Source organism: Rhineura floridana, chromosome 22, assembly GCF_030035675.1.
Source record: "Rhineura floridana isolate rRhiFlo1 chromosome 22, rRhiFlo1.hap2, whole genome shotgun sequence".
Lineage (NCBI taxonomy): Eukaryota > Metazoa > Chordata > Lepidosauria > Squamata > Rhineuridae > Rhineura > Rhineura floridana.
The window spans coordinates 13,277,860-13,305,603 of NC_084501.1; the positions used below are offsets into that span (position 1 = coordinate 13,277,860).

Sequence of the window (27,744 nt, forward strand, 5' to 3'; positions counted from 1 at the left end):
TACTGTATGAAGAAAGAAAACCCTTTTTTATTATTACTGTTACAACAGCGGCAATGAACGGGCTTGAACCTAGGGCTGCCAACAGGGCTTAGGAACCCTTTCTCTCTCTCTCTCGTTCCACAGAAGCAAATGTGAATTGCTGTAAGAGCTGGCTTGCAAAATAAAAGAAAAATGACATCACGCATAAGCAATGATGGAATGTTGGGGGGAGGGGGAAATGGGAGGAGCCATTAGCTCAGTGGTTAGAGCGTGCGCCTTGCATGCCCAGGTTCAATGAAACAGCCCTCTTTTTTGGTGGGGTACAGATCTATTTATACCAGGGTAGAGGAACCTCTGTGACCCTCCAGATATTGCACCAGCAACAGGAGGGATGATGGGCGCTGCAGTCCAGTAACGGAGGGTTCCCTGTTTCCGATTTATACACACAAAGAGGTGGGCACATCTGTCCATTTTGGTTTTTCATTCCTCCCCCACCCCACTCCAGTTTTAAGTTCAGTTCTTCACATTTCCACATCAGTTTGTGGCTTGACAAATAAAGGCCTCATGGAAACTTCAACAGCATTTTAGCGCGGCTGTCTCCTAATAGCAACATTTTTCAGTGCGGTTTTGCCGAACGGACTCCTTTTTGCAGAGCAGTTTTCTCCAATATAATGCATTTTAGTATACTGCTTTGATGAAGATATGTACGCTTTGCCCTGGTGTGTGCATTTGTGTACCCCTTACTTGGCTGGGGAGCAGCGCTGCAAGGCTTGGGAAAGTGCAAATTTTGCAGGATAATTCTGTTTTGCTTTCTGTGTTTTTTAGTCAAGTGTGAGTTTCGTAGGTTCACACTTGAACAAATTTCTTCAAATAGAATTTCTTACCGGTTCCTACGCACACAACGCGTACTTAAAAACCAAGGACTGAAAGTGGTGTAATGGTGGTTATCAACAGTAATGGCAGTAGGTAAGCAAGGATTGTTTTCTAGGGTGCTTGCGGGCTGGGTGAGCGGCCTCTACTGGGCTCCCCTGGAGTTGCCTGGCTCGTGAGAAAGTGCCAGCTCAAGAGACAGAAGGATCATGTCTCACAATGATGCACGCAGACATTTTTAAAGCATGAAAATCTGTGCCGAAGAAGGTGACAGTCCCAGTCAACATGCGCAAAGTTGGCGAGAGTGCTGATAGCCCAGACCCCAGCTAGACCCAGATGTCCGAGGAGCAATCTCCCCCCGGATAGCGCATCTCGTGGGCGCGGGCAGGACCGTACGGCTCCTTCCCAAAATCCACCAGGAAGTACGGGTTCACACAGAGGCCGCCATTCTCGGTGTCCACATCGATCTGCAGCATGACTGCCCCTTCCCTGCAAAATCAAGAGCCAAACGTGTGAAGGGCCACAGCTCAGGGGTGGAGCACCTGCTCTGTGGGCGGTTTCAATCCTCGACATCTCCGGGTAAGGGCCGGGAGAGACTCTGCATCTGGAATCCTGGAGAGTCGCTGGTAGTCAGTGTAGACAACTCTGAGCTGGATGGACCAGGGGTCTGACTTAATTTAGGACAGCTTTCTGTGTTGCCATTTAAATCAGTCCATTAATCAGAACCATGAGGACTGGAATCTTGCTATTATGTTTAAGAGAAGTGGTATAGCTAAGTGGAAGAGCAAGCAAAGGGTCCCAGGTTCAACCCTTGGCATCTCCAGGTAGGTCTGGGAAGGTCCCCTGCCTGGAACCCTGAAGAGCTGCTGCCAGTCAGTGTAGACAGTCCTGAGCTAGATGGACCAATGGTCTGATACGGTATAAGCCAACTTCCTATGTTCCTGTGTGTTGCCATATTGCATCTAGGGCAGTTTGACCCTGCTGTTTTACAGGGTGAGGAATAACCGTATTTTAATGATGTAACATATGCTTTGATTTGGATTCCTGCATTGAGCAGGGGGTTGGACTTGATGGCCTTATAGGCCCCTTCCACTATCATCATTTTGATTATATCATTTACTATGAGAGCTGGTGTGATGGAGTGGTCAGAGTGTTGGACTAGGACCTGGGAGACTAGAGTTCAAATATCCACCTACCCACGAAGCTTGCTGGGTGACTGTGGGCCAGTCATTGCCTCTCGGCCTAACCTACCTCACTGGGTTGTCATGAGGATAAAATGGAGGAGGAGGAGAACCAATGAAGGGTCCCTTCATTATAGTCACAACGATGCCTGTCCCATCCCTTTGTTTTGTTTTGCTGCTGGGTTGAGCCAATCACCATGAAACGAGAGCTACTGAGAAGACTCTTCTCAGTGGCTGACTCACCTCCTTTCACTCTGATGGGCTCCAATCAGCAGGAAAGGTCAAGGAAGCATGTTAGAAGGCCCTTCTCAGTGGCTAATACGCTCCCTTTTCATGCTGATTAGCTTGTAGGATGCTGGAGACATTGGGATTCTGCTGGGACCCTGTTCCCAAAAAAGTCTAAGACCCCCTAAGTCCCTGGACGACTACACCCTTGCACGTATGCCACCTTGAGGTCCTTGAAGGAAAGGGGGCATATAAATGTCATAAAATAATATGGATTTTTTTTTACTACCAATAGGGAGGCGCTGTCTGGATTTTTTACTCTGGCACCAAATTATTTGGGGATGTAGCTGGCGGAGAGGCCATGCCAGTTATTCTCTTATCAAACAGATTCCATTTTTTAGTGTAAAGAGAGAAACGTTGCCAGTTAGCTGTTTGACCTCATTCCTGACCATCTGTGGAAAGTTGTCTTACCTGACCATCTGCGGGTAAAACTGCTTGTCCCACTGCGTGTATAAAGAGGTGGTGGTATAAAGCCGTTTGCCATCCAAGCTGAGCTGAAGCATTTGAGGTCCTCCATAGACCCTCCTTCCCTAAAGACAGAGAAAATGGGTGGTGGTGAGCGTTTTTAAGAAATATGGAGTGTCCAAATAGGGTTATATACAACTCCCTAGCAGGGTCCTAAGCACAGGTCTGCGGCAGGAAATGATAGATGTGCAAGGATGCTGTTGCTGGGCTTTTCCACCTTGTGCTTCAGAATGTCTCCCACCCATGCTGTATTTTTAGGCACAGTGAATGAACTGGGTGTGGTGCTCTTAAGTACAGTCCTCTAGACTCCACCCCTCCCTCTCATCACTTGGGCTAAGTAGGAGTAAGCAAGCTGCAGGCTCATGCTAGCACCCCCGTCAGAGAGCTGTATAGAACATTGGTAACCCATCCAAGTTACCAGGTGCTGTGTGGAGGGTTCATTCAGTCAGGCAAGGTAGGAAAACGTGGTGGTAGCAGTGGGATCAGAACCCACGCCTTCATACGTATGTCCATTTTGCTTTCTCGTGTTTCCAGTCTTAAGTGTGGTTCATTTCTGCATCAGTTTGTGATTTTGTTTTTCAAGTCCTCATGAAAATTTGTCAGTATTTTAGTGCACACGTTGTGTATGCCATTTTGCCTGAGCTATGCCTTTTAGCAGACACTTTTCTGTAACATAGTGCATCTTACTTTATTTTCACCAGTGCATGTATCTTTATGCACGCTTTCCCCTAAAACGCACATTTTGGTACAGATTATTTGGTTGGAGGGCTGCATCACGACATTCAGAGGACTCTGAATTTTGAAGGGTGGTTGCATTTTGGTTTGAGCATTGTTTTGGAAAGTGCGAGTTAGGTAGGTGCATGTTAAAATTTAAACTGAGCTGACGTTTTCCCCCCATGACACAGATTGTGCAATGGGGTTTCTAGCCTGGCATCCTCAAAGCACTTTGAATTTTTCAAAGCTGCTAGTGGCTCTGGGGCTAGGGAGGGGATGCAGCATTTAAGGATTTTTAGTTTAGAGAAAAGGTGAGTCGGAGGTTACATGATAGAAGTGTACAAAATTATGCACTGTGTGGAGAAAGCGGACAGAGAAGAGTTTTTTCTCCCTCATAACGCTTGAACCCGTTGACATCCGATGAAGACGAATGTTGGAAGATTCAGGACAGACAAAAGGAAGGCCTTCTCCACCCAGCACAGGGTTAGACTTTGGAATTTGCTCCCACGAGAGGCGGCAGCGATGGCCACCAACTCGGAGGGCTTTGAAAGAGGGCTAGACAGATTCATGGAGGACAAGGCTATCCGTGGCTCCTAGCCACAAGGGCTATGCTCTACCTCCATAGTTAGAGGCGATATGCTTCTGAAGACCAGTTGCTGACAACCGCAGGAGGGGGAGAGTTGCTGTTGCGCTCAGGATCTGCTTTCAGGCTTCCCATTTGGGCATCTGGTTGGCCCCTGTGAGAACAGGAGGCTGGTCTAGATGGTGGTCCCGTTCGCCTGATCTGGCTGCTGAATGGCTGTTCTGATGCTCTTATGGAACCTCCAGGTGCAGAGGCAGTCTGTCTTGATTCCAAGGCTCTTAGAGTCATTCGACCACTGGGAGGACTAGATGGGTCCCCTTTGGCCTGAACCAGCGGGTGGATTTGTGTTCTTCTGAAATGACATCTGAGGCTAGACCTGCTCCTCCAGTTGTGCGTTACTCACCTGGATCACAAAGGGGTCAGGCTGGCAGTCCAACTCTGGATCTTCGAGGACAGTCACCACTCCGCCTTTGACAATATTGCCGCCGACAAACACCTGTGTGCGGAAGAACATTCCCCAACCCCAAAGAGAGATGGTCAGCTGAGCGCGAGGAACAGCGGCGGCAAAGGGTGTGTCTGCGATGTTTCAGACGGCTGGCTTGATTGGGTCACATCCTCCCCATACCTTGAAAGCACGTGGTTTCCCCCAAAGACTCCTGGGAACTGTAGTTTGCAAAGGGTGCTGGGAATTGTAGTTCTGCGAGCGGTAAGCTACAGTTCCCAGGAATTCTCTGAGGGAAGCCATGTGCTTTAAATGTGCATTAAATGTATGGTGTGGGTGTGACCTGTGTCTAAAATGGCTGGCTGGTGGGAGATAGTAATTAGGAGGTAGCCTCCAGTCACTGGGACTCTCTCCCACAAGAAGGGTAATAAAAAAAAAATCATTTCATCTTTTCCTCCCAGCATCTGGAGGGGGAAGTGCTGTAGCTTCTCTCTTCTACCCAAAAAGGTCCCATGTTCAATCCCCAGCACCTCCAGGTACAGCCGGAAAGGACTCCTGCCTGTAGCCCAGGACAGCTGCTGCCAGCCAGTGCAGGCGCAGACAGTACCGAGCTAGATGGACCAATGGTCTGACCTGGTATGAAACGGCTTCTTATTTAAAATCAGCCCTTCGTTCAGAACCATGAGGACTAGGCTCTTACTTTATTTCTAAAGGAAAGTATGCAGCTCAGTGGTGGAGCATCTGGCGGTGGGCATTTTGCAACGGTCAATGAATTACAGCGCCTCCTTGCTTTATTGTTATTATTATTCAATTTGTTACCCACCCTTCATCAGGCAGGTCTGAGGGCGGGTCACGGCAATATCACATACATTATTAGAAATGGTTTAAAACAAATCTCAATTCCGATGTGCAGTTTCACACATGTGGCTGCCTCTCGCTCCTAAGAATGTAAGGAGAGCCCTGCTAGGTCAGGCAGAAGCAGCCTTCACCCCAACATTCTGCTTGCAAGCCAGATACAGGGTGTGCAGGCTTGCTATTGCCCCCCCAAAACCCTGGCATTCAGGGTATACTGCCCCTGAATGTGGAGGTTCCATCTGCTTCTCATAGCTGCTGGTGGACGTCTGCAAGAATTTGCCCTGTGGCCTATCTGGGCTGGTATCGAGTCTCAAGCAGCGGTGAAAAATAAACTTCTTGGAACCCCACAAAAGCGGAACCTCGGAAGGGGGCCTTTTACCTGGCCAACCAGCCGCGGCCTGTGCGGGTCGGTGATGTCATACTGGCGGATGTCGCCGTGCATCCAGTTGCTGAAGTAGAGGAAGCGGTCATCCAGCGAAATGATAATGTCGGTGATGAACCCTAGAAGGCAAGACAACGAGAGGTGGACATCAAGCGCATCTCCTTTCAATGATTTCTTGTGCTTTTCTGCGACGTGGGACGTAAAACACCACGGAATAGTAACCTCCTTGAGGACAGAATGCGATCATGCAGTTGGCCGGCTATGGCCCCTTTTGGGCCGAGATGACTTGGCCACAGTACTCCATGCTCTGGTAACTTCCAGAGCGGACTACTGCAATGCGCTTTCTGCGGGGCTGCCCTCCAAGCCGACTTCAAGTGGTCCAAATGCAGTGCCCGGATTACTGGCTGGGGTCTCATTTAGCATTCATGTGGCCGTTGGTTTGAAAGAGCTGCATTGGTTGCCAGTTTGTCTCCGGGCCCGATTCAAGGTGCTGATGTGAGCATTGAAAGCCTTAAATGATTTTAGGCCTTAAATATCTGAAAGCCTGCCTCCATCTCTACAGACCATCTCAGGAGTTGAGATCAGCAGAGAACAGCATCATAACCCTTGGTAGTTGTGCCACCCTAGAAGTTTGGGGGTGGCTGGCTTGGGAGAGGGCATTCTCTGAGGCAGCCCTGAAGTTGTGGAATCCCCTCCCCACCTGGCACCTTCATTTTGTCGTTTTTGTTGCATGCTAAAGACACAACTCTTTACCCTAGCCTGAGATATGTTTTCAGGGCCCTAACCCTATTCCTGTGCCTCAAATTTGTTTCAAACTGTTCTTCATATGGAATTTTAAGTGGTTGCAACTCTTCAATTCTAGGCTGTCTTCAAGGGCCACCCCATGTGAAGTGTGTTACAGTAGTCTAGTGTAGAAGCCACCAAAGCATGAAATGACAGTGATATTTATTAATTTGTTAAATTTATATCCTGCCCTTCCTTCCAGAAGGAGCCTAGGGTGGCAAATAAAAACACTAAGGCTTTCAACGCTAATATAAGCACCTTGAATTGGGCCCAGATAATCTCTGTGTCTTCCAGGGAGTGGGTAAAGCTGCCATATGAGCCGAATCTGACAGTACGTTTTATTCAGGGATTGGCGGCTACTAAAGTCAGTTGCAAAGAATGTGGAAAGTGAACCACCGGCCTGTCTTTTCCTTTCTTTTTACTCACCTGGCATTTCCGGAAAGTACCACCCTGACACCTTCTTGTTTGGAATCTGGATCACTTTCTCAGCTGCCCAGTTTCCGTCCTGCAGCAGAAACACATGTTAAGAAATAGAATTGGGATCTGCTGCATCACAATGTTGCAGCATGGAAGGCTCTCTGTTCAAGAATCCAGCCACTCCATTCCATTCCTCCTTGCTGTGCTTTCTCCCGCCTTCCGCAGTCAGACAACATTCATTAGCCATGGAGCACACAAAGTCCTCAGTAGGCTGTTTCTGGGGGGGGGGGAGTCCTCTTCCCCAAAAAAGATTTTGTTCTACTTCTGCAAACCTTGCGGTTCCCCAGAAGCTGTTGAATCATGGGTAGTGCCATTTTTAGACCTTGTGCTAAATCCCTCTGGTGCAAGGTTGGTGCCGTATTACCACTCGCACCCTGAACATTGGGAACAGAATGACTAGTGGGAGGAACTGCCTTCCACTGAGTCAGACTGTTGGTCTATCTAGCTCTGTGTTGTCAACCCAGACTGGTGGGTGGTTCTTGACATCCTGAATCCAGAGATGCCAAGGACTGACCTAACACACAAATCTGTAACGCCTTCTTTTTTTCCATTCAACAGATCCATAAAATTAGCACCCACTTAATTTCTCTCTTCAAGCCCCCCCTTCAATTCAGGGCCTCCAAGAGATAGGTACAGGGTGTACTGATGCACTGTTCCCAAAGCTCTGATCTTTCATTTAAAAATAAAAGCAAGTCTCTAGCCCTCCTAGAACAAAAGTTATGAAGCAAAATGTGGAGGTACTCTCCAAGGCAATTTTTGCGAGACGAGCCAGCCTGGCTGCTCCTATAGTTCAGTGTTTTTAACCAATGAATAAAGTCAGAGCTGTGACTGATATGAGTTGTTTAGGCACCAGACAATACAAATCCCTCAGGTCCAAAGGTGCTGTTGTGTTCCCCTCCCCTTTAGTGCACTTTTCATGTTTCTCTCTTATGTTCCGGTAGTCCTTGGAATCTCTGCAGTTTGCCCTTCCTTTTTCCTAGCAGCTAGGATGCATCTCTCCTGTGGAGGGTTCATCTGAGATCAGGCACTCCCTAGAAGTTATTTTCTGCAAATACTACTACTCAATAAGTGCAGATGGATATGAGAGAATCACCCACCCCAAATGCAGAGCTTGGAAAAGTTACTTTTTTGAACTATAACTCCCATCAGCCCAATGCAGTGGCCATGCTGGCTGGGGCTGATGGGAGTTGTAGTTCAAAAAAGTAACTTTTCCAAGCTCTGCGAAATGGCATATGCAAATTTTATGGACATCTGTGTCCTCTTTTGCACGGGGATTGGAGGGCCCAACTGGGCACAGGAAATCCTGTTGGAACCCGTGTCCCCTCCCCCTATTCATTCTAACCTGTGTCTTGAAGAAGTGATGGATGGAGCTCTCCAACGTGCACCCCACCATGCCATGGGCGGAGTCGGGGTTGTGTAGGAACCGGATCTCCAGTGGGGCAGAATCCTCCCCAACATCGATGGACTGCATGAGACAGTGAGTAGTCCAGTCCCAGACATTCAGGCGACGGCCATAGCGCTCTACAGATGAGCAAAAGAGAAGAATATCAACCACAAGTGTTACTCCCGTCACTCAGAACTACTCAGAGCATTCGTGTCATGTGCTGGAGGCTCAAACAGTGTGCTGTAGCGATTAGAGTGTTGGACTAGGACCCAGGAAGCCAGGGGTCAACTCCCCTGCTCATACTAAAGCTCGCTGGGTGTGACCTTGGGCCTGTCGCTGACAGCTTAATCTACCTCACAAGGTTGTTGTGCGGATAAGATAAAATGGGGAGGGTGAGAACCATGTATGTCTTAGGAATGCTGGGAAGCCCGCAAGCAGGATTTGAGCACAACAGCAGCTCTCCCCTCCTGCAGTTTCCAACAAGTGGTATTCAGAAGCATACTGCCTCCAACAGTGGATCACAGTTCCTGCACTGAGCAGGTGGTTGGACTAAATGATCTCTGAGAGACCTTCCGCCTTTCTGATTCTGTGAGCCACTCCGATCTGAAGGCAATCCTCGGTGGGATTGGACTGATGGCCAGCTCCTGGTGCTCGTATCAAGCAAAGGGTCATACCTTTCCTCAGATCTTCTGGGTTCAAGCCGTTGACAAAGTATTTTGGCACTCCCCATTCGGTGCTGATCAGGACATTGTGTCTCGGCTGGTACCAGAAGTCATACCCTTGAGGGGCTGCGTCGCCAGGCCGTTCCCAGGTCCCCTTCACTTCCCACGTCTCTGCATCCAGAAGGATAAATCCACCTGGCGTCCAAACAACAACCATTCTCAGAATGCAACAATATTACAGAGGTCCCTGAGAGGAAGTGGGGATACACAGGAATTCAGGTAGGTGCAGGGAGGTATATGTATGTTTTGTGCATCTAGAGCAGGAGCAAAGAACCTGTGGCCCTCTAGATGGACTGGACACCAACTCCCACCACCGTCCCTCACCATTGGTCATGCTGGCTGGGGGTGATGGCCGTTTACATAAGAAGAGTCCTGCTGCTGGACTGGGCCAAAGGGGCCCACCCATTTCAGCATACTGTTCTCACAGTGGCCGACTAGATGACCGTTAGAGGACACCTGCAAGCAAGGCCCAAGCACAACCACCACCCTCCCCACTTGGGATGCCCAGGAACTGGCGTTCAGGGGCACACTCTTAGAGTCCAACAACATCTGGAGGGCCACTGGCTCCCCATTCCCAATTTCGGCAGCAAACTAGGAATCTGTGGTGACTCCTCAGTTGTTGCTGGACTCCAGCGCCCCATCACCATCCCTGACCATTGGGCATGCTGGTGGCTGGGCCTGCTGAATTGGAGTCCGGCAACATCTGGAGGGCCAGGGGTGCTCCCCATCCCATTCTTGATCACTCAGTCACCAGATCTTGTGGTTTCGCGTACACACACACACCCCTTGCCACTTGCAGTTCAAAAGTGGCGCAGTCCAAGCCGGCTTGTTTATTACGTGAGCTGCTATTTTGTATAGGCCAGCCCCCAACAGGGGTTCCTGCACAGGGATCCAAACGTGGAGATGGATGGGAGCGATCTGTCAGTTCGGGTTCTCAGGCTCTCTCTACACTTCTGCAGCAACAGACGAATTTGTCTTTTTAAAAAATCCTTATGGAAATGCTTCAGCATTCCAGTGCAAATTTTTCCTAATAAACACATTTTCGTCTATGGTTTTGACTACGCATTTTTGCAAAGCAGTATCTCCAAATGCAATCTATTTTTGCATGTTATCTTCACGAATATATTCATTTTTATAGATACTTTACCCTAATACATGCATTTTTGTAAACGTTGTTTGGTTGGGCAACTGCACTGCAAAATTTGGAGAAGAGCACATTTTGATGAATGTCTGTGTTTCACTTCTCCTTTTAGAAAGTGTGAATTTGATAGATACGCCTTTCAATGCAAACTGAATCAAATCTCTCCCCCATCCCTAAACATGGGTGCTGTGGGAGGGTGGCAGAGTCCCATATCTTTTGTGCCGGACGACACATGATGCTTTAATTTGGATCCCTGCATTGAGCAGGGGTTTGGACTTGATGGCCTTCTAGGCCCCTTCCAGCTCTATGATTCTACGATCTTCTGCCTCTTTCCCTTCCTTGCTTTAAAACAAAAGTGGACTCTGCAAGCCCTGATGGTCACAAAGAAATTTCTGCTTCAAGGCTGGAAGGATAAACACCCACCACTCTGTGGCCTGGAGATCTCGCTGTCCTCTTTGTGATTGAACATACTGTATAGCTTATACCCGTCAATTTCATTCGGACACCTATTTGGACATATATGGACTGGCTATATTAATGTATAGGTTTAAAGGTGGGATCAATGGAATTTTTGTTTTATTCTTAATGTCAGCTGCTGAGGTTTGTCTCTCTTCCTTTTATTTATTATTTATTAATTAAACTTACATACCGCCCGACTAGCAATAGCGGTGAACATCTGCTATTTGCTTACAGGCCAACTGGGTGTGTTGCAAAATGCAATGCCCAGAGGCATCTTTATATATAGGGCGGTGGCTGGGGCTGATTGAGACTGGTAGGGCGGAAGGCAGGGAGCCCTACAGTAGGAGGAGCCAGAGCCAGTGACAGACTGAGAAAGAGCCAATGAGAGGCACAAGCCAACTAATTCTAATTTTGTCCCCATCCTCCTCCTCCTCCCTGCTGAGTTCTCCAAGGGGCAACTCTCAGACTGAGGAAGACGGCGACATTCAGAGCCACCCCCTGGACTGGCTGTAAGTAGGAAGGCAGGCAGATGGGGGCTGGCTGAAGGCAGACTGAGGCTGGTGGGGCAATGTCCCATTCGCCCTAACGGACTAGCCTCTGCTGTATATAAACTAGCATATGCAAACCGTATATAAGCTTGTATCGTGGACTCGTCTCTGATCCCTTTAAGCCCCATGTGGCCACTCTGCTGCTTGAATACCTTTTCCATTGCCAAGGATGTCTCCCAAGACGCTGATCATGACCTCCCCGGTCCCCAGGCAGTGAGACGTGTGCAGGAAAGACGAGTCGCATTTCTCGAAGACTTCCCTGGGTTCAATGACCTGCGAGGAGAGTCGGGGAGAGGAAGTTTGTAATGGGCTTATTCCTTCCTTTCTCCGGGTTACACACACAAGTACTTTTTTGTAAGGTCCAGGGTTCAGCGTCCATGAACCAAACCCCAGGAGCCGTCCCAATGTAAAGCCGTAACACGATGGAGAAGTTCGTACTCGATGGATCGTGTGAGTTTTACTCAATCTACAAGCTGGAGCTGCAATGAAACATTGTTTTTATACATTTCTTTTTTGGAGAACAACTTATTTCTCCTGTTCACGGGCCTTTCTTATAAAGTGTCCATTTAACCATGGCTTTTAATTTTGGCTCTAGATCTTCCATCTTCTGCTACTTTTTTGGCTGCGTACACACCTTATATTTAAAGCACCTGGCTTCCCCCAAAGAATCCCGGGAATGGTAGTTTCTTAAGAGGGCTTGGAATTGTAGCTCTGTGAGGAGTAAACTACAGTTCCCAGGACTCTTTGGAAGAAGCCATGTACTTTAAATGTATGGTGTGTACACAGTCTTGTTTTTCTGGTATTTAAATTCTTGGGGTTGTGTCAGGAATGGGTAAATATGTCAATTTCATTTTTTCATTTTTCCAGTCTTAAGATTGTCCCTCCACATTTCCACATTGGTTTGCAAATATTTTGGAAAAAGGTCCTCATGAAACTTCATCCACATTTTAGTGTGATTCTTTCCTAATATGCACGTTTTAGCATGTGTTTTTTCTAATGTGCACAGATTTTTGCAAAGCAATGTTCCCTAATATAACGTGTTTTTTAATATATGCACGCCTTGTAAACGTGACCTGCATGGAGACCTGCATTGCAAAATTTGAGAAGTGCAGATTTCAAAGGATGGCTATGTTTCAGTTTGCATATTCTTTCAAAAAATTGATAAGTTTGCCTTTAAATACAAACTGAATCACATTGCTTCTTCATCCTTAGAGCAGACCCACTGAAATAGAGTGACTAACTGAAGCGCATTAATTTCAGTGCATCTGCTCTGAGTGGATCTTAGTCAAACACCCTTATTTTCAAATAGCTTCCCATCCATATATAGTAATAGGAGGTCTTGTTACCAATAGATTCATTTGATTTTTAAGGCATAATTACTTTATTAAATTTATGTCCCACCCTTCCTCCCAGAAGGACACCAGGGCAGCAAACAAAGCACTAACACTCGAAAACATCGTAAAAACAGACTTTAAGATATATTTAAATAAAACATAATTTTAAAAAGCTTTAAAAACATATTAAAAAGCAGTTCCAACACAGACACAGACTGTCATAATGTCTCTACTTAAAAGGCTGGTTGAAAGAGGAAGGTCTTCAGTAGGCACCGAAAAATAACAGAGATTGCGCCTGCCTAATATTTAAGGGGAGGTGGGGAACCCAAATTTGTTGTCTTTGAACATACTCTTCCATTTTCTGTCTGTTATCTGCTAATCTTGCATCGGCTTATATTATCAGCATAACACGGTCAGTTTCCTGAGCATTTTTTACCAGAATGCCCACATTTTTTCTGGTTTCATTGTATCAATTGCATCCTCTAAAAAGTTTTTAAACAGTCCTCACCAAAGGGAACACCTTTCATAGAAGGGGACCTGCCTTTGCTGATCTCTGCTCAGTACTGTTGACTCTAATGACAACTTCCTGGTTTTACTATTTGCTTTTGGGTGGATTGCATATTATTCTACTCTTCCTCTCAGGCCTATTCTTGTCTTCGGCAATACAGCGAATATTTTATTCCAGCCGGTCATGGAACTGAAGGCATCCTTCTAGGTCAGTGAATGCTATATAAGCATCCTTAATCTTTGCCCTATCAGCAATCAGACTGCAAGGATGGCTTCTGGTTTCCCCCTAAAACCCAAGTGATCCTATGTCTTTTAATGGTTTGTTTCCATTTTATTCCACCCCGTCTTTGGTTAATGTTTTTCAAGTGGGGCTTAATAACTGTCACATTCAAGGGTTGGGAACTGGGGCCCGGAAGCCAAATGTGGCCCTCCAGCCCTCTCTGTTCGGCCCTTGGAACTCTCCCCAGGCCATACCCCTCACTGGCCTTACTTCACACCCTCCCTGCGGGTTTTTGCCCGGTAGGAATGTGCTCTTGCTTGCCTCGATGGAGGACATAGAGGGGTGTGTGTGTGTAGGAACGAGTCTAATGTACAAAAATAAAATTAGCATGCTTTGATCTGCCTATTTTTGCCTTCAGCCCTGCTGACCACTGTTATGTGGCCCCCAGGAGGTTGGCCAGATGGGAATGTGGCCTTTGGTCTGATCCTTTGCCAACTTCTATCTAGGCCAGTAAGAGGCTTTTTCAGAGTTCAAGGACATATTCATAGAATCACAGAATCGTAGAGTTGGAAGGGGCCTGTAAGGCCATCCAGTCTAACCCCCTGCTCAATGCAGGAATCCAGCTTAAAGCATCCCCAGCGGGTGGCTGTCCAGCTGCCTCTTGAAGGCCTCCAGGGTTGGAGAGCCCACCACCTCCCTAGGTCATTGGTTCCATTGTTGTACCTCTCTAACAGTTAGGAAGTTTTTCCTGATATTCAGCTGAAATCTGGCTTCCTGCAACTTGAGCCCATTATTCTATGTCCTGCACTTTGGGACGATCGAGAGGAGATCCTGTCCCTCCTCTTTGTGGTAACCTTTCAAGTCCTTGAAGAATGCTATTATATCTCTGCTCAGTCTTCTGTTCTCAAGGCTAAACATGCCCAGTTCTTTCAGTCTCTCCTCACAGGGCTTTATTTCCAGTCCCCTGATCAACCTTGTTGCCCTCCACTGAACCTCTTCCAGTTTGTCTGCATCCTTCTTAAAGTGCAGTGTCCAGAATTGTACGCAGTACTCAAGACGAGGCCTAACCAGTGCCGAATAGAGGGGAACCAATACTTCACGCAATTTGGAAACTACGTCTGTTAATGCAGCCTAAAATAGCATTTGCCTTTTTTGCAGCCACATCACACTGTTGGCTCATCTTCAGCTTGCGCTCAACGACAATCCCAAGTATCCCCCATCTTCTAGCTATGCATTTGGTTTCTTTTTCCTAGGTGTAGAACTTTGCACTTATCCCTGTTAAATTTCATTCCGTGCCAAATGACTCAAGGAAGGTGCAAAGCAGGGTCATTGCGGAGTGTGGCTTGGGAAGAGGGGATGTGGCTGGGAAGGGAGGTTGCCTGGGATGAGGGCCAGATGGAGAGGCCTGGAGGACCACAGTTGCGCCTCCTGTCACCCGACCTAAGTCCCACTCCTTAAGGAAACTTACCTTGAACATCCTGGGGGCTCGTAGATCCGTCCCCGTATCTACCACATAGATCCGGGAAGAGCCCAGGCAAGGGAGGACCAGGCGGTTACGCTTTTTGCTGGTGTCCCCAAAGCAGCTGCTGCAGGTGTTCCACCCCGTGTGGTGGAGTTCGTCGTCGATGTATGGCATCTGCAGGCGATGGATCACCTGTCGGGAAGATAGGAGGGTTTCCGGTGTTAAGTTTCTGGGCGAGGAGTGTGTGTGTTTGGGGTGGGGGATGCCCACCCCCTTTTCAGGGCCTCTTTGCTGCCTGGAGGGAAGGACACCGCGGCGTCTCCAAACCCCCATTCCCTGGCGGAAGCTGACCCGATGGGCAACTTGGTGAGAGAGAGGGCAGCACCCTTCACTGCAAGGGTAGCTATCTGTCAGTCTCAATTTCCCTACATTTCTCATATTTTCCAATCTCAAGTTCGGCTCTCCACATTTTCACATCAGTTTGCATTAAAAAAAAAAACTCTTTCGGAAAATCCATCAGCATTTTTTGCTTATTTCTCCTAATGCGCACATTTTTCTATGCATTTTTTTTGCCTACTGTACACTTTTCCCCAAATCGGTTTTCCCTGTCATGCCTTTGGATGTGTTGTTTTCACTAATACGTGCAATTTTATGCACGCTCTCCCCTTGTATATTCATGTTTGTACACCTCGCTGGGCTGGAGAACGGCGTTGCAAAATTCGGAGAACGGCCAATTTCGAAGGATGGCTGCATTTTGGTTGGTGTATTTCGGAAATGTGGATTAGGTAGGAACTACATATAATTTCTTCCCCCATCTCCCTTCCCGCGCACACACAATAAGTGCTTAAAAACCAAGGACTGAAAGCGATTTAATAGTTATCCCCCCTTCTCAAGGATTTCAACAGTAATGGCAATAGATGAGCAAGGATTATTCTATAGGGTGCTAGTGATCTGGACGAGCAGCCTTTACTGGGCTACTGTGGAGCTAGCTGGCCCATGAGAAAGTGCTGACTCAGGGGAGAGAGAGAAGGATTATGTCATTCCATGACTCGGCACACGCGCACAGACATTTTTAAAGTGTGGAAATCTGTGCCGAAGAATGCAACAGGCCCAGTCAACATGCACCCTTTGGACCATGCTCCGAAAAGTGCAGATTGGGGAGGTCCTGAATTGAATTTATTCCAGTCTCCTTGCCCTGTTTCCTGGTGTCATTTAGATCACTATGTCTGCAGTTGACATTTCGGTTCGTGGATTGTTTTTGGGAAGTGCAGATTGGGAAGGCTCACCTTTAAATGCAAACTGAATCAAATTTCTCCACATCTCTGCCTGGGTCTATGCTTGTTCCAGGGTGGTGCTGCAGCCTCAAGAATGAATGCACTTGCCCAGATAGGGGGGGCTCCTCAATTCACCCACTCAAGAGGGTTGTACGGCACGTGCGAAGCTGTTAGGAGACACACACCCTTCCACTCGGAGGACTACAGTTCCCAGAGCAGTTTAATAATCAATCTCTCCTCCCAGAGAACTCTGGGAATTGTAGCTTATTCATGGTTTTATCCAATTAAGTTAGAGGAGTATAACTTAAGTTATATTAAGTTAGCCCCCGCCCATCACTGGCAGGGGTCCCGCAAAACGTTGCCTGGAAGGGAATGCAGTCTTGCGCTGACAAATGTTCTTTTTGTTGATCTTTTTGGCTGCCTTATTCTGCAAAGGTCTGGTGTTTTGTGGAATGAGGAATGTCAACAATGAACATTTAGAAGTCTCTTAAGATGAAGACACTCCCCTAGAAACTCCAACAGGCTTTGAGATTCCCATCAGCACTGTCAGAGCACCTTGGCACCATCTGAATCTTTGGGCTGCGTCCCATTTCCCCAAGGCTAGTCTTCCCAGGTGATTGTAATCAAGGCTGCCTGCTGCTTTCATAGCTCTGCACCAGCACAAGGGAATAAAAATCCCACAGTATGGTAGGTGGAACAAGGTAACAATAATGCAAGCTCAGGTCTGGATCCAGGTTTGATGGGACCCTGATGAAGCCCCCTCGAGTGGGCTCCTTCCTCTATCAGTGGGACCCAGTGGGGTGGAGGGCCAACCAGCATTGTCTGAACAGCTCCAGGCATCTGGGTCCAACTGCCATCTTAATTTCTCAGAAGGACCCAGAGCGAAGGATGGGCAGATACGTCAGTTTCGATGTCTCATTGTTCAGTTATCTACATTTCCACATCAGTCGGAGGGTGTTTTTTTTTAACGAAAATTCATCAGCATTTTTGTGTGGATTTCTCCTAATAAAGAGACAACATTTTTGTGCGCAGCTTTGACTAATGTGCACATTTTTGCAGGCAATTTTCCGTAACATAATGTGTTATTGTAGACACTTTACCCTGGTATATGCATTTTGTACACATCCCTTGGCTGAAAAACTGCATTGCCAAATTCGGAAAAAGTGTAAATGTCAAAGGATGTGTTTCTGTTCTCCCCTTGTTTTGGAAAGTGCAAATTAGGTAAGTTCACTTTCAAATACAAACTGAAGCGAATTTCGTCCTCGTGCCGACCAAGAGCACAGCTACGTGTGATGGGGGGCGTTGTGGGGATTTTAAATGGCGGCTAGACTGAAAGGTATGTAGTCCAGGGCTCAGATGACAAGTGGCCCTCTTCAGAGTGCTAAGCCTGCTGGCAGTTGCCCAAGGAGGCCAGTTACTGGAGATGCCTAAGATTCTCACGCTATAAATCAACTGGCAGCAGAGAGTGTAATTAACTGCTACCAGTGGTGATAGGCAAGGGAGTCCCAGTTTACATGGAGCAAAATTGAGGGGAAATGCCTCTCCCAACTCACTTTGGGCTGTGGGTTTTGCATTCGAATGCTGCCTCACTGAAGGAAGGATCTCTCCCTGGCCAGAGATAACAGAATGCCAGGGAGCTATTTCAGCTGCTAAACCAGCCTGTCCCAACCAGTGTGCCTCCAGATGTTGTTGGACCACAACTCCCATCAGCCTCAGCCAGCATTGCCGATGGTCAGGAAAGATGGGAATTGTGGTCCAACAACATCTGGAGGCACACTGGTTGGGAAAGGCTGCCTTTCTCTCCAACGTGCTACTTTTCAACCTGGGTCTTTACTAGGGATGGCAGAGAAATTCTCTTTTAAAAGCGAACTTACCAAATTCTCACTTTCCAACATAATAAGAGAACCGAAACGCAGCCGTGCTTTGAAATTCGCTCGTCTCCAAATTTTGCAAAGCTCTTCTCTAGCCGAGCAAGGTGTACAAAAGTGCATTTGCAGGGTGGCGTGTGTGTGTGTTAATGAAAATAAGATACAAAAATGCATTAGGTTAAGGGAAATAGATCTGCAAAAATATGTTTATTAGGGGAAAGTGCATACAAACGTGTATGTTAAGATGAATGAACACTAAAATGCTGATGAATTTTCATGAAGATCTTTTAAAAAAAAAACCCCATTGCAGATGGATGTGGAAATGTGGGCACCGAAATGTGGGAAAACGAGAAATGAAGAGAGAGACTGGAACGGACAGATTTGTCCATCTTTACCAACAGTTCTTGGAGACAAATCCTTAGCCAGGCTACAATCCTGGCCCTTATTTATTTTTTATTTATTTATCATTATTTTTACTCCGCCCTTTTTCCAAAACTGGAACTCGCGGCGGCTTCCAGATAAAAGCACACATATAATTAAAAACATACAAAAGTCTAGATTAAAATCGAATTAAACTATTTACAGTATTAAAACCATTCATACCCTTGGTACCTTTTCAGATATGTGTATTTAAATTTGTATATTTGTTTTTAGGTTTTAATTGTTGTAAACTGCCCAGAGAGCTTCGGCTATGGGGCGGTATACAAATGTAGTAGTAATAATAATAATAATAATAATAATAATAATCCCCACAGAGAGGTCTGAAACTGGCTTTAGATTTTGCAGTCAAGATTTCTTAAGACAGTCTTCCTTAACCCGGTGCCCTCTCCAGGTGTTTGGGACTGGAACTCCCATCATCCCTGCCTAATGCCAGCTGGGGCTGATGGGAGTTGTAGCCTGGATCAGCTGGAGAGGGTGCCAGGTTGTGGAAGGCCAAATCTCGTGAGCCTGTTACCTGGGAATAGCATGGCGATTCAGGATCCACGTCCACCGTAGCCAGGTAATCCGGTTGCTGGGTCCCGGTGCCAGTTAAGATACATGGTACATAGATCAGCTTCTCTCTCGGACCTTCGAAAGCAAAGTCCACATTTAGGGATCCGTCGTGGGTGAGAAAATGAAAGTCCTCTGAGCCAGCTCAAGCCCAGCGTAGAGAAATGTTTTTTTCCAAAGCCTACCTGTGTTCAAAGTTAGTCCTCCTCAGAGTAGACCCATTGAAATGAATGGACAGGGTTAACTCAGGTCCACTTGTTGCAACGGGCCTGCTCGCAGTAAAAATCTAGTTAGAAACCATCTCTTGTCTCAGTGATCTTTGTAAAAGCCTTGCAAGAAGATCCTGCTGGATCAAGCGCGAGAGAACTCCCCAATCCTATGGTTTCCAGCAATTTGCATGTGGAAGCACGCAGCCTGCAACCATGCAAGGCAGGCTAGTGGTGTAATTCACCCAACTTCACATATTAGCATGGTTTCTCCAAGGTTACCTTGCGGCAAGATTGGAATGGAGGCGTTTACCAGATGTTACACTCTTAAGCCAACTGCTGCGCATGAGAACATCAGAAGAGCTTGGCTGCTGGGCGAGGCCAAAGAGGATCCATCACAGTGGCCGACCAGAAGCCTATGTGAAACCCACAAGCAGGGCCTGACTGCAACAGCGGCTTCCAGCAGCTGGCCTACCAGCAGAAGCGAAGGCCAAGGAGACAGAGCATAGCCCTCCTGGCTAGTAGCCACTGATAGCATCCTCCATGAATTTGTGTAATCCTCTTTTAGCGCATCAAGCTCTAACTCATCCAAGCTGTGAACAATATTTCGGTGAAAGGTAAAAAGGAGCACCTAGTTGTTTTAGGGCAGTGAGGGAGACCCTGCGCCCCTCCAGAAGTTGCCATACTCCATCTCCCATGTGTCCCAGCCAGCATGGCCAACAGTCAGGGATGGTGGGAGACGTAGTTCAGCAACATCAGTCCCTCATTCCGGCCGTAGACTCTGGTTCACAATTCCCAGTGACTCTGCATTTTCTGAATTCAGACATTCAGGCTAGTGAAATAATTTGGAGACTCTTTTTCTTCCTTCTTCTTCTTCCAAAAGTGGCTTGAGCGATACGCCCGGGGAAATTTTTAATAAGTTTGCAGAGTCAATTTGGATAATTTTCTTTTCCCATACTCAGCACAAGTGGCACCACCCTTAGAGGTAGGAAAGGTTAATATACCAGACTTGAAAGCCTTTTAGTGTTGCTACTAATTTTTATTTCATCCTTTATCCAAAGACCTCGGGGCAGTGTTCATGTCCCCACTGCCACACTTTATCCACACAACAACACTATGAGGTGGGCTAGGCTGAGTGATAATGACTTGCCTAAGGTCACCCAGTGAGTTTTGTGGGGATTTTAATCCAAGGCTCTGTGGTTTAAACCCAGCAGTCTGACCCTTATACCTCTCTGGCCATTTCTTGTAGGCTTCAGAAAGGATAATTTAATCTAGAGGATGAGGTGGCTCTGGTGTAGTGTGGCCACAGTGGTACAGGCCTTGGTAATCTCCAGGCGGACTACTGCAATGTGCTGTACATGGGGCTACCCTTGAGGTTGGTTCAGAAATGGCAGCTAGCACAGAATGCTTTTGGCTGGAACAGCTCCATATCAACATATTATACTGGTGCTGAAAGCTCTCCATTGCCTGCCAGTGTATTACCAAGCTAAGTTCCAGGTTAGAACTTAAGAACACAAAAAGAGCCCTGCGGGATCAGGCCAGTGGCACATCTAGTCTGGCATCCTGTCCTCACAGTGGACAACCAGCAGGATCAAACATTTCTCTATCTGCTTTCTCCATGCCGTGCATAATTTTATACGCTCCTATCATGTCACCTCTGACTTGCCTTTCCTCTAAACTAAAAAGCCCCAAATGCTGCAATCTTTCCTCACAAGGGAGCTGCACCATCCACTTGATCATTCTGGATGCCCTTTTCTGAACCTTTTCCATGTCTACAATATCCTTTCCGAGGTGAGGTGACCAGAAGTATACACAGTATTCTAAATGCGGCCACACCATAGATTTACACAATGGCTTTATAATATTGGCAGTTTTATTTGGGGTAATCTGAGCCTGTTTCAACCCAATCTGTCCAAAGCCCAGATTCCCTACTCCCCCAAATCACCCCAATTAAGTTTGGGATACAGACTTTGTCCAGATCTGGTTTACAGCCCTCACTTTGAGCCTACTGGCACCAGTCATCTGGAACACTCCTGGTGAAACCAGGCAGGAACCTACCATCTGTCTGTTTCACCTCCTGCCAAAAAAAATTCTGTTTCACCAAGCATTTTTAGAGCATTCATTGGATCATTTGTTCTGCATTTTATCATTTGTTCTGCATTTTATCATGTTATGATGTCTTGATTTTATTGTAGACCCCCATGTTATTTTTTGTCTTTATGGCTCGGTGGTTTATACTCTGTTTATATACTTGGTGGTTTACTCTTTTAAATGAACGAAACAAACAAACTTAAAAAGATCCCTGCTGGAGCATCCTTCCTCCCACAGTGGGCAACCAGATGCCCCTGGGAAGATCATAAGCAGGGCATAAAGTCGACAGCCCATCTCCTCTTGCTCGCCCTCAGCACCTGGTCTTCCAAGATATCCTGCTGCTGAGCATGGAAGATGCGTCATAATTAGCAGCCGCTGATAAACCTCCTCACCTCCTCTGTACATTTGTCTAATCCCTTAATCTTGGCTGGAGATCACCTAAACCTGATTGTCCTGTGGCTTCAGATCAGTCTTTCCCAAGCAGTGTGCCTCCAGATGTTGTTGGACCACAATTCCTATCTTTCCTGACCATTGGCAATGCTTGCTGAGGCTGATGGGAGTTGTGGTCCAACAACATCTGGAGGCACACTGGTTGGGAAAGGCTGCTTCAGATAATAAGGGATGGTATCCAGTGCTAGTGCTACTCAGAACAGACCCATTGAAATTAATAAACAGGACAAACTTCAGCCCATTCATTTCAGTGGGTTTGCTCTGAGTAGGACTGAATACAACCCAAGACCTAATTTTGGTGGAGGAAAGAATCAGTGCAAGGCTTACCTTTCATAGCATCCAGAGGTGTCGCGTAACCGGGCCCATGACACGAATCGCAATTGCCTGCAAGTTTTGGAAGGGAAACAGGAAAATAGATTCAGCATATCCATTCCTAGAAGAGTGATTCCCAAAGTTTTTTCCCCCTATAGACCACTTGAAAAGAGCAGGGGGTTGGACTCAGTGCGTCTTTAGGCTCCTACCAGCTCTTCTATGATTCAATGCCGAGCGTCTTGGCAGGCCATTTCATGGTTCAACTGACAGGGAATTTTGGGATTTGTTGGACCGGGGATCCTGAAGAAATTGAAGTCACAGGCTTGCAGCAAAGTTAGGCCTTTATTAGTGATGTGCGCACGGTCAGTCTCCCTTGATGTTTACAGCAGCTCTCCACCAACATCAAGGGAGACTAAGCCCCAGTCCAACGAATCCCAAAATTCCCCACCACTTCTACCTGTTAGCAATGGCAGCGTGTTGTGTTAGATGCTGTATGGTCATTAACTGAACTTTTTATTAATTCATTTTTAAAACTTCTGATAAGCGAACTGTAACCGGGGAATGCAATCGTCGTGTTGGAAGGGAGGCTCTTTTCAGTCCAAGGGCCGGATTCCCTCCTGGGCAACTTTCTGGAGGCCACATGTCAATGGTGGGTGGGGCCAGAAGTAAAAATGGGCGGAGCAATGAATGTGAATGTTACCTTTGTACCGTAGGGTAGCTTCTACACACTCGCACGGGCCCCTCTCCATCCCCAAGCAAGTGAGAGAGAGGATGCATGCCAGCCAGGCAAAAGCTCTCAAGGAGGGTGGTGAGGGGGTGTGGCTGGGGAGGGGGTTGCTTGGGAGGGGGTTGCTTGGGGAGAGCCCTGAGGGCCGGGGCCACAGCTGGCCCACGGGCCTGAGGTCCCCCACCCCTGTTGTAGGCCAGCTCTCTCCAGGATTCAGGAAATTGAGAGCAGAGCATCCCCAATGGAGAGGTATCCCTCCTTTGCCCTGAGACCTTCAGCAGTCCTCTAGGATCTGGCTCCATCATCCTCTAGGGCAGCCTTTCCCAACTAGTGGGCCACCAGATTTTGTTGTATCATAACTCCCATCAGCCTCAGCCAACATTGCCAATGGTCAGGAAAGATGGGAATTGTGGTCCAACAGCTGCTGGTGGCCCACTAGTTGGGAAAGGCTGCTCTAGGAAATTGATTCCATTGTCAGAGCTGGCCTGGGGTACTTTGCTGCCTGAGGTGAGGGACAAGACGGCGTTCATTCCCCCCTTTCCATTCTGGTTGCCCAGTTGGCGCTGACCTGTGACAGGGCCTTTTCTGTGCTGGCTCCCCATTTGTGGAATACCCTCCCCGGTGAGGTGCGTCTGTCTCCATCGCTATTGAATTTCAGTAGGAATTTGGAAACATTTCTGTTTACCTAGATATTTGATGGCTGAAGGGGACTGTTCCTGGCCACCCGCAGATTGCTAGATGAGAATGGGCTTTTAATTGTGTTTTGGGATGTTTTTAGGATGCATTTATTTTTCCTGTTAAGTTGTTGTGTTTATGTTTGTCACCCCAGGCTTCTTTGGGAGGAAGGGTGGGATGTAAATTCAATAAATAACAAATAATAAGTTCTGCTCAGAGGAGGCCCATTAAAAGAATGGCTTTTCAGCTGGTCAGGTCCGTTCATTTCAATAGGTTTACTCTGACATTGGACGCATGCATTTTAAATGTAACAAAAAAACCTCAAACGCCCACGGTTTTTTTGCCTGCCGTAGAGAATGTTTGTTTTGTCACCGCGATGAGCACAAGATGATTGATACCACGACTCATGATCTATCATAGCCACATGTGGGCTCTGCCCATTAATTAATGCATTCCAAACTAGGTTTGAAGGTGTGTGGCCTACTTCATAGGGGACCATCCTATATTTTAACATGTCCCTTTCCGGTTTGAAGATAGAGAACTATAAGTGGGAAGGACCTTCAGGTTGCCCAGTCCCAGGGTTTCATCCAATGTTAGTCCTCCTAGTCATCCATAAAAATTAACCATGTTATCATACTTAGCTGGGTGTTCACTCCATACAGGCTTCCTGTGTCCACCCTCAAATGAGAACTCCCTTCTTTGTCAATAGCCATTGTTATTCTCTTCCTCCTCAATGCCATCGGCATGACTGAGTGCAAAACTTAAAACTTGGCAGGGATTATCGGCTTTAGACCTACCGATTGTAACCTTGGTTGAGATTTACAGTCAGGAGGCGGAGCAGCAGCTTGCCTCGCTAATCCTGCGGTTGTGTCATTTCTTTCCAGAAATTCCTGCTCAAAATTAACCTCCCTTCTCTATTAAACCTTGGGCGCAACCCCTTAGTCCTGTAACTATACCTGAGTATGCATGCGTGCACCCTTAACTGTCGAATGTTAGACCATTGGCTTTTCTTTCCCTTTGTGCTGTGAAGTGTCATGTGCACGGATGGTGCTGTGTAAATCAGGGCTGGGGGAGACCCTCCTTTCAGTGCCGTTTGTACCTGCAAAGGTTTTGGAGTGTGGAGGGATACAGCTTCGTTTCAAATCGGTGTGTGTCCCATAATGTCCTGCTCAAATCCTGTCATGTTTCATACCAGAAATGTTTGGTGTGGTGTGTTTGTTTTGTCCTGTTTTTGTCACGTGATAGTGCCAAAAAGATTGCCCCCCCAGTAGGGATGTGCTAGAAAGCTGCCCAATTTGGGTTTGGTACCAAATTTTCAGTTAAATTGCTTATTCTTTATAGCTTTGGATCAGAATTTTATGTAGCAATTTTCTGTGGCTATTTTTGAAAACTTTTTAAAAAGAAACCCCCTCTAAAGTATCTATATTAAGAATGATAATTTTATCAGTATTTCCTTTTGAAATATTGGTGTTTCCTTTAAAATTATCAGTATTAATATCAATATCTTTTGCAAGGGAAAAAACGGATCAGTAAAAGCAGGGTCCAGCAGGCAAAGGACGAATGCAAATAGATACCTTCCTGTTAGGTTGATGGGATGCTTTCAAACTGGCACCAGCCAGTGGATCCCATCCGGCACCAGCCAGTGGATCTGTATCCACCAGTCATCAATAATGCAGTGAGATTGGGAAAGCATCACAGAGCAGCTAAAGTCATGTCCACACCATATCTTTAATGGTCTGTCGTACCATTTTAAACAGTCATGGCTTCCCCCAAAGCATTCTGAGCACTGTATTTGTTAAGGGTGTGGAGAGTCTTTCGGAGATGCTCCCTGTTCCCCTCACAGAACTACAATTCCCAGAATTCCTTGGGGAAGGGATGATTGTTAAGACACTCTGGGAACTGTTGAGCCTCTGTTTGGATGTCGAAGTTCCCAGGATCAATCCCAGCTGCCTCCAGTTAGAACTGGGAATACCCCTTGCCCTGGCGATCTGCTGCCAGCCCATGCAGACAATACTGAGTTAGTTTGGCCAAAGGTTTGACTCAGTATAAGGCAGCTTCCAAAACAGAGATTCTAGTCCTCATGGTTCTGAATAAAGGGAGGATTTAAATAGGAAGGGTCATAACTCAGTGATGGACCTACAATACCCAGAGTTTCCTAGGAAGAGGAATTGATTGTTAAACCACTCTGAAAGTTATAGCTCTGTGAGAGGCAGAGGAATCGGCAAAAAACAATTCAGCACCCCTCAACAAACTACAGCTCCCAGGAATCTTGGGGGGGAGCCATGACAGTTAAAGTGGCATGACAGTACTTTTAAGATGGATGGTGTAGGTGTGATTAGGGGTGGAAAGAGCTGTCATTTTTGGTTCTCTTAGTTTCTCATTTCTCCCAATCTTAAATTCAGCATTTCCGCAGAAATTTGTGATATATGTGTGTGTGTATATATATATATATATATATATACATATATATACACACACACACACACGCGTGCGCGCGCGCGCACACACACACACACACATACACATAGGATGGCTGTCTTGATTTGGCTTTGTGTGCAAACTGAATCAATTCCTCCCCCATCCCTCGGTGCAACCTTGTAAAGTGGAATGATGTGTAGACAGTCCAGTATAAGTCCACTGTCGATGACATGGATTTTTTTGCGGGAAAACTCCCATAAAAAAACCCACCAGTCTGGAGGGGCCATGAATGAATCAATTAATGAGAAAAGAATGCTAATGAATGCTCCAACCAGCCCAAGATGACTTACCTTTGACTGACACCTCGGGTTCATCTCCACCCTTTGTCTCAGACATTCTCTCGCAGCCTAGGCTCGTTCGTCTCACAGCAGTAAGAAACAGCTCAAGACATTATACCCAAAGGCATCCTATATATACACACCCCAAAAACAATCACAAAAGGGTGGGAGAGGAAGGCGTGGTCTCTGGAAGGAACTCATTAGGGGAAAAGCTGACTCCAAGAAAGAGATAATGGAGGGTGCCATTATCCACAACCAAGTGACTGCACACCCTTCTGAGATCTCAAAGAAGAGAGGAGAGGAGGGAGATCTGGATTCTGGTTGGTCCAGTTACATCTTCCCACACAGTTTTTAATTAGAGCATCCAGGTGACTGCATAATCTATAACTGGCCTTGTTTATCTGAGTCCCTCTTTTCTGTATCTAGTCAAACACTGTTCTGGTTTTGGGGGCTTTAAGGGGAGATTTTTGGGGGGGGGGGTCCTCCTGCCTAGGAATGGGCAAATCTGTCTATTTCACTTTCTCTAAGTTTATTATTATTCCCTGCCCTTCAACAGCAGGTCCTAGGGTGGGTTCGGTTTGTGATATGTGTATGTGTGATGAAAATTCATCCATATTTTCTTGCAATTTTTTTCCTGATGTACACATTTTTGCAAGAATGTTTGCCTAATGCAATGCATTTTTGCATGTTGTTTTCCATAATATCTGCATTTTTATGCACACTTGACCGTAATCTATGCCCTGTTGTATGCACTACTTGGTTGGAGAACTGGATCTCAAAATTTGGATACGTGCAAATTTTGGCAGAGGGCTGAATTCGGTTTCTATATTGTTTTGGAAAGTGTGCATTTGTGAAGTCTGCCTTTAAATGCGCTCTGAATCGAGTTTCTCCCCTCTGTCCCCATGGCAGAAAGACCCCCAACCGACTGCCTGTTACCTCATGTAACCCTCAGGACCCCAACACTTGCCCAGCCCTGACTGACACGGGGTCGTTTTGGCTGGGCTTGAGGGCACCCTTAAACCAAAGACCTCAAAGGGGTTTTAAAGGGAGGAATTGGAACCGACGGCAAGTTTGCCAAAAAAGCTCATCACTCAATGGAACGAAGTAACATATCTTGGGGAAGAGGGGTGGTATCCTCTTTTAGTGAAGGTTTTTCGATTGGTTCTCTTCGCCACCTCCTCCAAAATAGAGAGAGAGAGAGAGAGAGAGAGAGAGAGAGAGATTGCAGCATATAAGACCTTTGCTCAGGGATCTGCTCTGGTTGCTGATGTGCTACTGGGCCAAGTTCAAGATGTTACTCTTGGTAAATAAAGCCCTGAACAGCTTGGGAGCAGTTTACTTGTGGGATCGCCTTTCCCCATACGTGCCCAGTCGACCACTTCAAGTTGTGGAACTGGCACTGTTACACCTACCACACAATATTCATTCCACACTTGTAAGAAAATGTTCTGTGAGTGTGGCAGCGCCTTCTATTTGCCACTCCCTGCCTACTATCATCAGGCAGGCACCTTCACTATATTCTTTTCTTCACCTGCTTAAAACTTTTTTGCTTAAATGAGCCCATCCAGACACACAGATGTTGCTTTGTTTCAGTCTTTTTCG

General features: G+C 46.7%; 2 protein-coding genes across 7 annotated transcripts in view; one reads left to right on the top strand and one right to left on the bottom strand.

Annotated features, from left to right (window-relative positions):
* LOC133374864 (methanethiol oxidase-like) lies at positions 1-26,257 on the bottom strand. The gene is made up of 12 exons (XM_061606148.1): positions 26,155-26,257; positions 22,000-22,056; positions 18,891-19,003; positions 14,800-14,985; positions 11,423-11,543; positions 9,075-9,257; positions 8,359-8,537; positions 6,966-7,044; positions 5,754-5,875; positions 4,481-4,573; positions 2,727-2,845; positions 1-1,338 (listed from the first exon to the last, which is right to left on the bottom strand). The coding sequence occupies exons 1-12, from the start codon at positions 26,198-26,200 to the stop codon at positions 1,176-1,178; spliced, it is 1,461 nt and encodes a 486-aa protein (XP_061462132.1). The 5' UTR covers positions 26,201-26,257; the 3' UTR covers positions 1-1,175.
* Positions 1-27,744, top strand: part of POGZ (pogo transposable element derived with ZNF domain) — a 131,438-nt gene that overhangs the window by 13,049 nt on the left and 90,645 nt on the right. The gene's annotated exons all lie outside the window — the stretch shown is intronic.

Excerpts from the sequence above, each read along its gene's own strand:
- LOC133374864 (XM_061606148.1), bottom strand. The coding sequence starts at position 26,200 with ATGTCTGAGACAAAGGGTGGAGATGAACCCGAGGTGTCAGTCAAAG. Across the intron at positions 22,057-26,154 it reads ACCCGAGGTGTCAGTCAAAG|GCAATTGCGATTCGTGTCAT; the intron begins GTAAGTCATCTT and ends CAAAACTTGCAG. Across the intron at positions 2,846-4,480 it reads CTGACCCCTTTGTGATCCAG|GGAAGGAGGGTCTATGGAGG; the intron begins GTGAGTAACGCA and ends CTCTGTCTTTAG.